General features: G+C 38.3%; 1 protein-coding gene across 1 annotated transcript in view; it reads right to left on the reverse strand.

Annotated features, from left to right (window-relative positions):
- LOC115220437 (UDP-xylose and UDP-N-acetylglucosamine transporter) overlaps positions 1–16,529 on the reverse strand; it is a 66,264-nt gene that overhangs the window by 13,143 nt on the left and 36,592 nt on the right. The window contains exons 3-6 of the mRNA XM_029790565.2: positions 14,178–14,280; positions 8,229–8,278; positions 4,235–4,316; positions 2,653–2,713 (exon numbers count right to left, since the gene is read on the reverse strand). Of these exons, the coding sequence (XP_029646425.1) occupies positions 2,653–2,713; positions 4,235–4,316; positions 8,229–8,278; positions 14,178–14,280 (296 nt within the window). The remainder of the gene's footprint in view (positions 1–2,652; positions 2,714–4,234; positions 4,317–8,228; positions 8,279–14,177; positions 14,281–16,529) is intronic.

Consider the following 16,529-nt stretch of genomic DNA (forward strand, 5'->3'; position numbering starts at 1 on the left):
ACACCAACCCCTTTACAGAGAGTATAGGGGGATTTATTCGCAGCACCAGCACTAGTGAGGTCATCAAGAAATTTGCAAGACTTAAAAGCCCCCTCGACTGAGTGGAAGTACGGTAGAGGTGGAGGTTTGAAAGGCTAAAGTATGGTAGGGAACAAAAATGGAGAGGAGCTACATAGCTACCCATTTTATGTTCAGATCAGTCGGATCTGGCCCCTTACACCTATCCTAAAATGTCATTCTGGAAATATATAATTTCATCACTGAAATCTTGAAGCTTCAAGATAATGAATGATTAATTCGAAACAATGTAAATAAATACAGATCACATTTGACCGGGTAATCCAAACGCTGAAGGGTGGCAAGTTGGCAGAATCCTTAATGTGTCAGACAAAACACTTAGCAAAATGCAATTGTTTATTTGCGGAATGACATTACAGGGTAGGTGTGAAAGGCCAAATCTAGTTGCTTTGAACATAAAATGAGTAGTTATTCCCACCAACTTTTATACAGTGTAGGGTAGCATCAAGAAATGCCCTGAGGTCAACATTTACCTTTTATCGTTTTTGGGGTCCATAAAATAAGGGCCAGTTGAACACTGGGATCAGTATAATCAACTAATCCCTCCCACTACAATGGCTGAGCTGGTGCCAAAATTTGAAACAATCATTAAAGCTGGTATCTGGAACATCATCATCATCATCATTAACATCGTTTAATGTCTGCTTCCATGCTGGCATGGGTTGGACGGTTTTACTGAGGGCTGGCAAGCCAGAAGGCTGCACCAGGCTCCAGTCTGATCTGGCAAAGTTTCTACAGTTGGATGCCCTTCCTAATGCCAACCACTCCAAGAGTGTAGTGGGTGCTTTTTACGTGCCACCAGCATGAAGGCCAGTCAGGCGGTACTGGCACTGACCATGCTTGAGTGGTGTTTTTACATGCCACTGACATGGGAGCCAGCCAGTCAGCACTGGCAATGACCACACTTGAACGGTGCTTTTTACATCCCACCGTAAACGGTGCCAGTCAGGTGGTATGGTCATCAGCCACGACAATGACTTCAATTGACTCAACAGGTTTTCACAAGCACAGGTTATTGCCCAATGATTGAAGGGTACTCTTAAACGGGCCGATTATGCTGCACCAACATAGGCCACTAAATGAATATGGAATTTTGATGTAAGGCCCTAATTTAGGTCACTTGAAAACAAGGTGTTTGCATCAAAGGGCCAGGGACAGTCTCAAGCAGGTTGGCATCAAAGAATAAAAGACTTGTTGAAACAAGTTCATATTGAACAGCTGACATAATTCAGTGTCAAGTTCCAAGTTTATTTTTTCCCTTTTGATGCCTCAGTCAAAGTAGCAGAGGTTGGGGGGTGGGGGGTAGTTGAAAGATGAGAGAAATGAATATCAAAGTGCAGGAGAACCTTGCTTGCCAGAAAGAGATTGGGGTGGTGAGGGAGGGGAGCATACGTGGGAGTAAAAGAGAGAAGGATCAAAACAAAATGTAATAAAAGAGAAGGTTTCAAAGTCAAATTTGTAAATTACTATCTGATACTGTAAATAAACATTTCTGATTTATAGGCACCGACATATATACAAGCATATATATATATATATATACATACAGAGAGAGAGAGAGAAACAGAAAAGGAGGTGCATGTGTATGAGTGTACATATATATATATACACACATACACACACATATATATACATACGCACACACACACATATATACACATGCACACACATACATATACACATATATACACACAAGGATATACATATACAGACACACATATACAAACACACATACATATACACATGCATACACACACACACATACATATACACATGCATACACACATATATACTCATACACATACATACACACATATACACACACACACATATATATACACACACACTTGGTAAAGAAACCTATCTAAACGTCTGGCAGCCAAATATTATGGTTTAGGGAATAGCTAAAGGTTACAAAGTTCTTCAAGAGACCAGTTTACACCAGCAAACAAATTCAAACATGATACACATATAGGCACAGGCGTTGCTGTGTGGTAAGAAGCTTGCATCCCAACCAATTGGTTCTGGGTTCAGTCCTGCTGCATGGCACCTTGACAAGAATCTTCTGCTATAGTATGGGTCGACCAAAGCCTTGGGAGTGCATTTGGTAGATGGAAATTGAAAGAAGCCTGTCACATGTGTGGGGGTTTGTCCCCCATCACTACCGCTTGACAACCAGTCTTGGTGTTATTACATCCCTGTCACTTAGGGGTTTGGCAAAAGTGACCAACAAAATAAGTATCAGGCTTGAAAAAAATAAGTCCTGCAATCGATTCATTTGACAAAAAATACTTCAAGGCAGTGCCCCAGTATGGCCACAGTCTAATGACTGACAAATAAAAGATAAAAGTTGTGTGTGTGTGTGACAGACAAACTCAAATATGAGCACAGACACACTCACATGTGACAGGTTTCAGTACAGTTTCTGTCAACTAAATTCCACTCACAAGGTGTCGGTTACCCCAAGTGGAAAGTGCTGTGCTGTGAGATCAAACCCAAGACACAGCTACACATGATAAATGTACAAAAGAAGAGTTTACCAATTGGAGACAGTATATAAAAGAGTCAACTCACCAATGAGCCACATGAAATAGTCATAGGTAGAGTCAGTGTCTTCTGTGTCCTCCTGAGGTTTCTGAAAATAATAAAAGAGACATTATTTAGAGACAGTGAGATCTAAAATACCTAATTCAGTGACCAGTCATCATTGTCAAAGCAACCAGGTGACAATGAGAGGTGATCTACCAAGTGTGTAAGAGACATCATGTACCAGTTATCAATGATATTCTATCTACCAGGTGAGTGTTGGACACCCTCTGGCAGGTGAGCGTGGGATGCCCTCTAGCAGGCAAGCACGGGCCCCCTCTGGCAGGCAAGCATGGGACACCCTCCAGCAGGTGGGCATGAACATGCTCTACCCGGTAAGTATGAAACACTATCTACTTGATGAGTATAGGATGTTGTGTACAAGGTGGGTGTGGAATATCATCTTCCAAGTAGTTAACATTTTTGCATGAACTTAAAGGATGAGAAATATTCAAATGATACAATTACAGGTCACCCAACTCTGGCAGTAGAGCAACCTTGCTAGTGTTATTGGTTGGCCATACTATAACCAGGTTACCCAGGCTGAACACGACAACCTGGCTACAGTCCTTTCTCTCACACTGTCTTTTGACATTTTCTCTTCAGCATTCCCATCACTCTACTGGTTAAAGCCATCTAATCTGATAAGATTAGTCACATTGCACCACTGAAAACTGGGTCTTCGAATTCGTAAGTGCCACATAATTCACAATAACTGCTATTAATTCTGTCCCCTAACAGGTTAAATTCTTTGGCACCCAAACCTGAATGAGGAAAACATCAGACCGCGGTCAGTGGAGAGAACATACCGAGGCCTTTGTCAAGGGTGGACTGAACATGTGCAAGGACGTATGTATGTATGTATGTATGTACACTCTACGAAAAAAAGGTAAAATTACCTTGTTGAGCCATGCCAGGTTCATAAGGGCGAGTTTCCTGGTTTCCATGGTGTATATATTCCCTACCTGGATGGGACGCCAGCCCTTTGCAGGGTTACTCCTTTTTGTCAGCTGAGTGGACTGGAGTAACATGAAAATGAAGTGTCTTGCTCAAGAACATAATACGTTGCCCAGTCCAGGAATCAAAACCACAATCTTACGATCATGAGTCCAACACCCTCACCACTAAGCCATGCAACTCCAATACTCTCCAGCACTTCAGGCAATAAAAAAAAAACGAGTTCATATTTAACTGTTGTCATTAACCCTTTAGCATTCAAACCGGCCATATCTGGCCAAAATATTTAACCTCTTTTATATTGAAACTGACCAGATCTCGCCTCTCACCTCAGACCTACCATGTCATTCTAAAACTAAAAAATCACATCACTGAAATCTCTAAATTACAAGATAATGCATGATTAATTCAAACCATTTTAAATAAACAAACATCACATTTGACAGAATAGTCTGAACACTAAAGGGTTAAAAGAAAATGTAAGGCAGATCATAAAAAAACATTGAGAGGAGGAGATGTCAACTGTCTTAAGCAAGCAATGAGAGAAAAAGAGATGTTTTTTGGAAGCTGGTAGAGTCCGAGGAAGGAGGATTAGTGAAGATGAGAAACTTACCAGATGTTTTGAAGACGCTATTGTACAAAGTACAATTCCAACACTGATCATAAAAACTGCCAAATATTTACTCATTTTATATCTGAAATAAAGATATAGAAATATCACTGAATTAGATTGATTGGCTATGCTCATTACTGTATTAAATAATTAACTACAACACTGACCAGAAATGTAACGATGTATTTTTACTTGTTTTATTACAGCAGAAGTAGAAATATTTAAATATTACTGCATTAGATTTATCTATTGCCTACGTGGCACATGAATGGTTGAGTGGTTAAGACATTTGCTTCCCAAGGATAAGGTTTCAGGTTCAGTCCCATAGCATGGTCCCTTGCACAAGTTTCTTCCACTATAGACTCAAACCAACCAAAGCTTTGTGAGTCAATTTGTGTGTGTGTGTGTGTGCAAGCATGAAGGTACAGGGCCTAGTAGTTAGGTTGTTGCATTCACAAACGTTAGACCGTGGGTTCAATTCTCAGACCAGGCAGTGCATTGTGTTCTTGAGCAAAACACCTCATTTCATGTTGCTATGTTGGTGGAAGAGCAGCAGAATTGTTGGCATGTCAGTAGAAACGCTTTACAGTATATCTTCAAGTTCTCTGCATTCTGATTTCAAATCCCACCTGACACCAGACAGGCAATGGGGAACCACTCCAGTATTCATGCCAGGTCTAGTCATGGCAGCCAAAGTTCTAGTAATCTACTTAATGGCAGCAGGGGAGGTTATGAGCCCTCCCAGGTCGTATAGAGAGTGCTGGAGGAGGTTTACATACACAGGACATGCCCAAGGGCAGACCACCACAAGACTAGACAAATCATCATTTAGCATCTTGGCCTGGGTTGGACCATTTGGTAGGATTTGACAGGTGCTGAGAAGCAAAAGTATGATAGAGGGATAAGCACAGTTGTCTTGCTGCAGAGGTGATACAGGACTTTTTCTCTGTAAAATATATATATATATATATATATATATATGAGAGTATTGTAGTTCGCTTGAAGCATTGTTTATTGTTTTTTACTCTTATATTTGTTTCAGTCATTTGACTGTGGCCATGCTGGAGCACCGCCTTTAGTCAAGCAAATCGACCCCAGGACTTATTCTTTGTGAGCCTAGTACTTATTCTATTGGGCTCTTTTGCCAAACCGCTAAGTTACGAGGACGTAAACACACCAGCATTGGATGTCAAGTGATGTTGGGGACACACACACACATATACACACACACATGCATATATATATATATATATATATATACACACACACACACACATACAACAGGCTTCTTTCAGTTTCCATCTACCAAATCCACTCATAAGGCTTTGGTCAGCCTGAGGCTATAGTAGAAGACACTTGCCCAAGGTGCCACACAGTGGAACTGAACCCAGAGCATGTGGTTGGTAAGCAGGCTACTTACCACATAGCCACTCCTAAAGGATAAAATGTTTTGAATGACACAACAATGCACAATAATAACAACAATGGACCATAACAACTGTTGTAATTTAATCTTCCTTAGTCTGATATGATATTTTGGAATATAAAATTCCTTCTTCAGATATCCCTGGGGAATATCATATCATAGACTAGGGATGATTAAATTACAACAGTTATTATAGTCCATTGTTGTTATCATAGTGCATTGTTGTGCCTTTCAAAACACTTTATTCTTTATATATATATATTATATATAATATATTATATATATATATATATATCTATATATATCATATATATATCATATATATATATATAATATATATATATTATATTATATTATATATATATATATATATATTATATCATATTATATATATATATATATATATATTATATAATATTATATATATATATTATATTATACATATATATTATATTATATTAATATTATATATATATATATTATACATATATATTATATATATTAATATTATATATATATTATTATATATATATATATATTAATATTATTATATATATATATATATATATATATATTATATTATATTAATATATATATATATTATACATATATATATATTATATTATATATATATGTGTGTATATATATTATATTAAATTAGAGATAAAACCACTATTAGGCAAATCATACAATGAAAAACTTAAGCCAATACATAAGATTAATTAATTTATATTATTTAAATATATATCAAAATTATTGATTAAACCTCGCCAAGTTAAATATTTAAACCACCTGAAGAATGACTGTAACTCGAAAATTTTAAGAAATGAACAGCCATGAAATGATCGTAGTGTTATATTAATTATCTTTTTTAATAATTTTGATATATATTTAAAATAATATAAATTAATCTTATGTATTGGCTTAAGTTTTTCATTGTATGATTTGCCTAATAGTAGTTTTATCTCTAATTTAATATAATATAATATTTTACCATAAAATTGGATTCAATCCTAAATCTGATTTTTCCCTGTAAGTTTGGATTTATTCCCTAATATTTTATTATATGTATATATATATATATATATATATATATATATATATTGTATATAGTGATTTTTGAAGTTGCCTTCACATAACTCGTTGTAACTCTTCTTTTGGTTATCATCTGGTGTTGCTGTAACTTTTGCCTCATACTTGATGGATTTAATCATGCACCCCTGGTCAAGTGGACAGGTTCCTGGGTCTTGACTGTTACAACTGGGGCAGCTCTCTTGTGTCATGGCATATTCATGCCTTTCACAAATCATGGCTTCTTCCTCCTCCATTTATTTCTCTCGCAACATCACCCAGGTCTGCACGTTCAATTTCTTCTGGGGCAGCAGTTTTAAAGTGACGAAGATGTTTTGACACAAATTAAATTTCAATGTTGAAGTGAATCTAATGGCTCTTTGTGTGTGTTTAAATGGCTTATAAACACCTTCCATGCTGCAATTGTTTATACATACATATATGTGCGTGTATGCATGATGTATGATACATAGGTAGCTATTATAGATATATATATGTATGTATGCTTGTGTGAAGGCATGTGGCCTGGTGGTTAGGGTGTTGCACACATGATCTAATGATCAAGGGTTTGATTTCCTGACCGGGCAGCGCATTGTGTTCTTGAGCAAAACCCTTCATTCCATATAGCTCTACTCCACCCAGATAAATGGGTCACTCTGCAACAGAATAGTATTCAGATCAAGGAGGAATGTTGGCCTACCCACCTAGCCAGCAGAGTGGCATCATTTGGAAGCTAAAACAACGTAAAGCACATTGTGACCAGTGATGTATAACATCTGATAGTTGGATTGATCATATGATATATATATATATATATATAATATATATATATATAAATACTCACACATACACAAACACACATATCCATATATATATATATATATGTGTGTGTGCATTAAGGCACATGGCTCAGTGGTTAGCGTGTCAACCTTATGATCATGAGATTGTGAGTTCGATTCCTGGACCAGGCTGTGTTGTGTTCTTGAGCTTGCTCATTCCAGTTCACTCAGCTGTAGAAATGACTTGTGACGTCACTGGTGCCAAGCTGTATCGGCCCCTTTGCCTTTCCCTTGGATAACACCAGTGGCATGGAGAGGAGAGGCTGGTATGCATGGACCATTGCTGATCTTCCATAAAAACAACCCTAGACTGTGCGCTTGCCGGTGAGGTGACTTTCTGCCCAGATTTGTACCCCGGAGGGGAACCTCTTTGGTGCACCCATAGTCATTCCTGACCAACAGAGTCGAGTGTGTGTGTGTGTGTGTGTGTGTGTGTGTGTGTGTTAAAATAAAATGTTTGATAGACAGAGTTTAGACATTGACGTACACCCTAAAAGGGTTAGTCCATATCATAAGAAAGTCGGTCTATGCTCCAGTAATCTCTTCTTCTGTGCAGTCTAAAACAGTCTGAGAGCTGAAGACTGATAACAGGGGGAGGTTCAAGAGTGGACAATACAAGGACAGAAGGCCAAGAATGGTCACAAATATATCGACTTACCTTTTCTTTAGAAGAATTACACAAAGAATTAAATTAGCCATCAAGGAACCCTGTTGGAAGAACAAGAGGAATATGTTAGTTGACACAGGTTTATCTGTTTCGATACAACTAAACAACCACTTTTAATACTAATGTAGTCCTAGATATACTATGTATTACTGCAAAGGGGGACAGTCATGGTTGGAACATCTTTGATCACAGGTGTCACCTAGGGTTAAACAGCAACAGCAGCCACTAATACTGGCCAGCAATTCTGGGAGAGGGAGCATGTCGATTACATCAACTCCAGTATTCAACTGGTACTTATTTTTTATCGAACCCCAAAAGGATAAAAGGTAAAACTGGCTCCAATGGAATTTGAACTTAGAATGTAAAGATGGATAAAATGTCGCTAAGCCTTTTGCCCAGCACCATAAGGATTCTATCAGCTTGCTGCCTAACTCTATTCTTTTACTGCAGCCATGCTGGAGCACCACTCTTAGTTGAGCAGATCGACCCCATGATTTATTATTTGTAAGCCTAGTACTTATCCTAGTGGTCTCTTTTGCCGAACCACTAAGTTATGGGGATATAAACACACCAGCATCAGTTGTCAAGCGATAGTGGGGGGGGACAAACATATACACACACACACATATATATGCACGATGGGCTTCTTTCAATCTCCATCTACCAAATCCACTCACAAAGCTTTTGTCAGCTTGAGGTTATAGCCGAAGACACTTGCCAAGGTGCCACGCAGTGGGACTGAACCTGGAACCATGTGGTTGGGAAGCAAGCTTCTTACCACACAGCCCCTCCTGCACCTATATACTATGATCTCTAATATTAACTACTGTTCTTAAAGGTGGTGAACTGGCAGAATCGTTAGAACGCTAGGCAGAATGCTGAGCAGAATTGAATCTGTCTGCATGTTCTGGGTTCAAATTCTGCTGAGGTCAACCTTGCCTTTCATTCTTTCGTGAGTTGATAAACTAAGTACCAGTTAAACACTGGGGTCGGTGTAATTGACTAGCACCCTCCCCCAAAATTCCTGGCCTTGTGCCAAAATTTGAAACCAGTATTAATTACTATTCTGTACATTTGATAATGTAGTCCTTGATACACAGTGTTTTAATTTAAAAAATGCTTCTATATTTAAGAGATGAGGAATTATGTACATTATTTACATTATTCACATTTGACAGATATTTGTCCTCATCTTGTTTGTTGTTAACACAATGTTTTAGTTGATATACCTTCCAGCCTTTATCAGGTGTCTTCAGGAAATTTTGAACCTGGGTTCTCATTCCTAAGGTATTTTTCGATGTTGTTGTTGTTATTATCATTGTGGAGAAGAAGAAGAAGAAGAAGATGAAGAAGAAGAAGACGAAGAATGGTAGTTGGCTGTGAAAATTTTGCCTCAACACTTCATACACACCTACACACACGCACGCGTTTATATACATATGCAAATTACACACACACACATATATATTTACAGACATATTTATTACACACATAAATAGATACACACAAAGATGTATATATTATACATACAGCAAATGCACACATCAATCTTCACATAAAGCATATATATATATATATATATATATATATATATATATATATATATACACACACACAGATCTACATACACACAGCTACAATCAGCAACACACACGCACACACATTCATTCCATGTTTGTAAGCATTTATAGCTGTGTGCAACATAGTTGCAGATGCACATTTGAATGGGGTCATATCAGACTGCAGTTGGAAAGGGGCACCAGCTGATTTGTATGTGGATGTATATAAATACTATACACATATGTAAATGCTTGTGTGAGTATATGCACGTAGTAGTTAGTGCATGCATGCGTGTGTGTGTGTGTGTGTGCGTGCGTGCGTAGCACAGAGAAAGAATGAGAGGGACAAAGAGGGAGACAGTCAGACAGACAGGCATACAGGGAAAGAGGGGGAGGAGGGGGAGGAGGAGGGGGGAGGAAGACGTTTGTAGTCAGCTTAACAAACCCGCCACTCCACTTACCCTGGGGTATCACAGCTATGAGTCAGTTTGTGTGGGTGAGAGGGGGCAGAGAAAAAATTAGAAAAAAACGAGTAAGTGAATGTGAGTCCTTTCACTGGGGTCTTCACATCGACCCCGCCCCACCTCCCACTGCACCTAATCCCCTAATCGGGTTCAACCCCTCCATTCCTTGCAGCTGTTATTAAAGACATCTAAATGATGATGATGATGATGAAATATTTTCCATGGACATAATTCATATCACATCGGTAATAATGACAAGAGGTTGCGTAAAATCCCCTTTTGTAGGGTGTTAGCTGTGGAATGGCTACTACTACCATATAACTACTACTGCTGCTACTACTACAACTATTATTATTACTACTACTATGTTAACCCTATCATTAGAGCTGGTATTTCTTCTGGCCCTTTATGTTCCTAGTTCAAATCTTGCCACCGAGGTCAACTTTCCCTTTCATCTTCCATCGCGGGGTTCATAAAATGAAATACCACTGAAGCAGTGGGGTCGATGTAATTGACTAACTCCTTCCTTTGAGAAATTGCTGGCCTTGAACCTTAATTAAAAACAATTACTGCCATGACTGTAACTATTATAACTACAGGCCACAGATGCTCAGAGCACCGAATAACAGCAGCTGTTGCAACTGCTATGACTTACGACTGTTAACCCTATCACTACTACATCTACTTCTACTACTACAACTATTAAAACTGAAAACCCCCAGATGTTAGTAGCACTGAATAATAGCTGCTACTGCTGCTGCTACCACCACCACCACTACTACTACTACTACTAGATGTCTGTTAACAGCTCCACAGCCTACAGCAGCTGGTGGTATTACTGTGTGATAGTTACCAGTAATACTACCACCACCACCATCACCATCACCACTATCACCCCTATCACATGTCAGTCTACAGCTGTCGGTGGTACTGAACTGTGTAATAGTTTACCAATAAAGAAGGTGTGGGCTCCGAAAACCACATGATAGGCTACACATTTAAGAGAGTGGTAATACCCCCATCCACCCACCACCTCCCAAATACAAACTAATACAGGCAAAAGGGACTCTGTTGCCCCCCCCCCACCTCCACATTGGACAAACATCTCTTGTAGTAGTAGAATGATAAAATTCATCCAGTACAATCCATTGAGTGGTTGTCAATAGGAGGGGCATCAAGTCATACACAACTATGTCAAAAAAAAATGGAATACAGAGTCGTGGGGCAGCAACTTTGAATACAGAACAGAATTGATATCAAACTTTGATCTGGTATAGAACAGAGAGAACTCTTTAGATCTCCTGCATGATTTAGCATTACCATCTAGAGCTAAGTCCTTGGGGACCTTTAGTGGCATCCAGTTAAGTCAGGCTCTTAGTCTAAAGATACCTTTCTCCTTCTTTCCAACCAGTCTCAGAGACTTTGGAAAGGGGTCATGGATGTTGTCCACCCATCTGACAAAATGACAAGAAAAAAAACTGTAGTGCCAGGGAATGATAAAAGGCCCCCTGACCACTCTGTAAGACAAACAGGACATCAAAACTGACTGGGTTGTTTTTTCTCTTGTTTTTGTGCTAGATGAAAAAGACCATAATAAGTACCAAGCCACTGTGAAACCTGTCCAACCCATACCAGCAAGGAAAAGCAGATAGAAAACAGTAGTGATAATGATGACTACATATATATAATGCTGATTTCTCACAAAGACACACAACAACAGATATCAAAGGGAACAGTAAATCAACCCCCTTTGGCACCTGACAGCTATTTTATTTTATTGACTAAACACTAGGTTGACCTCACCAGGATTTGAACTCAGAATGTTATTAAATACAGCAAGACATTTTGATCAATGCAGTGATGATTCTACCCATACACCACCCTGGTTTTATTCTTTTATGCATTTCAGCCCAATGGCTGTGGCCATGCTGGGGCAAGAATAAACTATATATGCCTGACTCTCCATCTGTTACAGTGATGAGTGTCCCAGTTGATCCAATCAACGGAACAGCCTGCTCATGTAATTAACGTGCAAACAGCTGAGCACTCCACAGACATGCATAACCCTTGACACAGTTCCCATGGAGATTTAGCATGACACAGAATGTCACAAAGCTGGCCCCTTTGAAATAGGGGTACTTACTCATTTTTACCAGTTGAATGGACCGGAGTAATGTGAAATAATGTGTCTTGCTCAGGACCACAAGATGTCACCAGGAATAGATCTCATGACCTTATGATCACGAGTCAAATACCTTACTCATTAACCTTTTCGTTACCAACCTGGCTGAAACCGGCTCTGGCTCTGTGGTAAAATGTCTTGTTTTCATAAGTTTTGAATTCAAAATTTCCACCAAATCTTAGTCACAATTTATGTTCCTAACACTAGCTCAATGATAACTCAGTTATTTTACTAAATTCTTTCTTATATTTAAAATAATTGGAAGAAACATTGAGAATCTCAAAATAAATACAGTAACGAAAGGGTTAAACCACATGCTTCCTGATTATATACAATTATTACATACAATTAACAATGGACCCTGGTAGCAACAAGTCAAAGGATGGATGGCCAAGGAGACAGGAATATAAACGAGATGTGAAATAACGTTTATTGTAAAAGATTTTGTTGTTCAGTAAGCAGGTCTTGGTTGTTTGGGTCAAATTGAACATTTAAAAAAAACAGAAAGGTGCAAGCATGGTTGTGTTAGAAAATTACTATTTTTTGATTTCACAACATGAGATATTCAGCAACAGTACTTTGGAGTAAAGATTGTTTGCCAACATAACATGGCAGTCCTGGTTTACGACTAATGTTGCTGTAATTTAGTCCCAAGAGATGTCGTCTCCAGCTGGCTATACAACATGATAGAAAATATAAGGACACAGATCATGTTGTATAGCCAGCTGGAGATGATGTCTCTTGGGACTAAATTACAGCAACATTCGTCCTAAACCAGGACTGCCATGTTATGTTGGCAAACAATCTTTACTAAATGGTTGTGTTGTTAAGAAGTATGTCTTTGCAGTGTTGTGGTTTCAAGTTCACTCCTACTATACAGCACTTTAGACCGGTGCTTCTACCATAGCCTCAGGTTGACCAAAATCTTGGTGACTGATATCTGGAGGACAGAAACTGTGTGGAAGCCTACTATGATGGAATAACCATTCTTGTTCTTGGATGGTAGACTTAACCCTTTGGTTACCATATTTTCGTTGAAGTACACAGCCTTTGTTTTAATTAGTTTTGAAATTAATGAAAAATTAAGTAAAACATGTCATTAGTAAGCTCATGTTTGAAAGATAAATTAACGTGAAATTTTAATGAGAAATTTAAAATTAGATCACTTTAAAACAGGAACTTTGTACCATAGACCCAGGGTGAGTCTCAAGCAGGTATCAAAAGGATTAATCCTTTAAGCCAGTTTAACACCAACATTTAGCCCAGTTCTCAACAAGGGTTCATATGACCTTTGGGAGTCCATAAAAGATTTTGCTTTAAAAAATTTATGTCCAATAAACTGGTTATGTTTCTATAATGTGCAAAATATTTTAACAATTTTTTAAATACGATTCTTAATAATATTCATTTATAAAACTCTAAAAGGATTTTTTTTAAACATCAAGTGACTATAAGGGTTCTCCTGAGTAAAACAGGAATCAAATGGTTCCATAGGGAAAAAATGGTTGGGAACCACAGATTTAGCCTTTGAGTGTCTTTAGTAAGGTTTTTTTTTTTTTTTTACCAGAACTTGGGTCAAGACTCCAGTCTGAGAATAATGTTTTCCTTTTGTCCTTCCAATCTCACAAATCCTGCAAAATGTTAAGGGTGTTGACTTGATCTTTTCAAATTAAATCATGTAAAGATAACAAGAAAAGATAAAAAAAAAAGAAATAAACAGAAGAAGGATACTTACAGATCGAAATATCATATGAAGTGGCATTGAAATATGGAAATTTAATGCTAAATTGTTGATAACTTGGACAGCAAAGAACATGGTTACCATTACTACATAGTTCCTTTAAAAGAGACAAATGACAAACAGGTTAGTTTCAATCAATATATATATGTATGTTTGTGTGTGTGTGTGTGTAATATATATGTCTATATATGGGTGTATGTGTGTGTATATGTATATAATATATCTATGTGTGTGGGTATATATATGTATGTCTGCGGTGAAATGCTTAGCGGTATTTCGTCTGTCTTCATGTTCTGAGTTCAAATTCTGCCGAGGTCAACTTTTCGGGGGTCGATAAATTAAGTACCAGTTGCGTACTGGCGTCGATCCAATCGACTGACCCTCTCCCCCAAAATTTCAGGCCTTGTGCCTAGAGTAGAAAAGAATATGTAAGTTTGTGTGTTTGTATCAAAAAGTTCTCAGACTAGTTCTGTAGCACGCCAACAGATGGCAGCACACACAGCTGCGTGCGCAGTGAGGGCTAGCAGTGACCTTCATGGGGCAGTGTGCTGAGTGAGATTGCTGTGTTTACTTCACAAGTTGTGAACTCAGCAAATAATATTGGTCAGTTCAACAAAGACTGACCAAGGCTATACAATAACAACAATCAACCCCCCCCCGTATAGCATTGGTCAACTTAGACTGACCAAGCCTACACAACAGTAGCAACAACAATGACAACAACCAACTCCCTACATCCTACTGACTGACTCAGCCTATGCAATAACAACACCAGTGTCCAGTGAAGGATCACAAATCAATTAAAACTCTGTTTTATAGATTTGTTCAGAAGCTTAGTTCTTATTGATTTCTTGCTGCTGTTAAATCTTGATCACACAAAACTTTAATCAACAGTATTCCAGAATAATCATCTCGTATTTCTTTTCTGTTTTTGTTTTCCCAGAAATATTATTCCACTGACCTTTTTCTAAGATAGTATGAACGAATTTGAGGGAGATTTAGCTGCTATTTTTAACAAAACCTCTATGCTTCCTGAAATTCACCAACAGTACATCAGATGCACCCCAACGTTTTTTTTTTTCCTCACAACTCCTTTGCTGTCCTCTTCCTGTGTATTATTCTATGTCCTGTTCATGCACTTTTGGCTACCATTTCTGATGAGCTGTGGAGCACCTGAGCACTGTATAGAATAAGTTCATTATAATCACTAGCGAACTAGTGTGCACTGCCCGGTGGACTCCACAAAAGTCACATATACCCTACAGTAGACCCAAAAGTGCCATCCGGGGTGGACCCCCCACTCTCCCAACTACACTAGTGATTATAATAATATGGTATAAGTACAAGAAACCATTTTTGAGAAGCAAGCTGCATGAGATCTGGTTTATTATCAGGTGGGTCACTCTACAAAAAGAACTGAAGGCGATCTTTTGTTAGGCATACCATTCAGAGAGTCCCATGGGTTGCAGTTTGACCATGATTGATATAGGGGTTCCATGATTGTCTTTGGTGGTGACCAAAACAGCATTGACTTCAGATCTTCCCATAGTCAACACTATTTGTGATAAGCCAAGTACCTGTAATACACTGGAGGATATACTCAATCCACTGATGAATAATAGATAATCTAGAAATATCAGCTTTGTGTTTGAAAAAACAGATCAATAATGATTGATGTAAAACTGAGTATGTATATACATGTTTGGACCTAGTGTGTGTGTGTGTGTATGTGTGTGTGAGAGTGTGTAAATGTGAGTGTGCGTGGATGTATAAATGCATGTGTTTGTGGGGCCATGTGTGTGTGTATTTGAGGATGGAGCATGTGGGAACATGTGCATGTGAACATGTGATTGCAAGTGTCTGAATTCAAAAATATGAATGCATGGAGGTGAATGTATGTGTTTAAATGCTTGTGTGTGAATGCATGTGTGAATATGAATGTAGCGTGTGCCTTAGTGATGCATGTGTGTCCATGGCTACATGAGTGTATATATGAATGCTGTGAATATATATATATGTGTGTATGTAGCAAATGTCAGAAGCATATGTGTGTGTGTGTGTGTGTAGGTGGGGAGCTGGGAGAACCATTAGCATGCCAAGCAAGATGCTTAGTGGCATGTCGCCTCTCTTGACGTTCTGAGTTCAAATTCCACCAAGGTTGACTTTGCCTTTCATCCTTTCGGGGTTGATAAAACAAGTACCAGGTGAATGTAATTGACATTCCCCTCCCTGGATTTGGTGGCCTTGTGCCAAAATTTGAAACCAATGTGTGTGTTTGTGTATGTGTCTATGCACATATAATATTGATGATTGTGGGTCTGTGATATGTTTGTATGGCTAACTGTA

This window comes from Octopus sinensis, linkage group LG16, assembly GCF_006345805.1.
Source record: "Octopus sinensis linkage group LG16, ASM634580v1, whole genome shotgun sequence".
Taxonomy (NCBI): domain Eukaryota; kingdom Metazoa; phylum Mollusca; class Cephalopoda; order Octopoda; family Octopodidae; genus Octopus; species Octopus sinensis.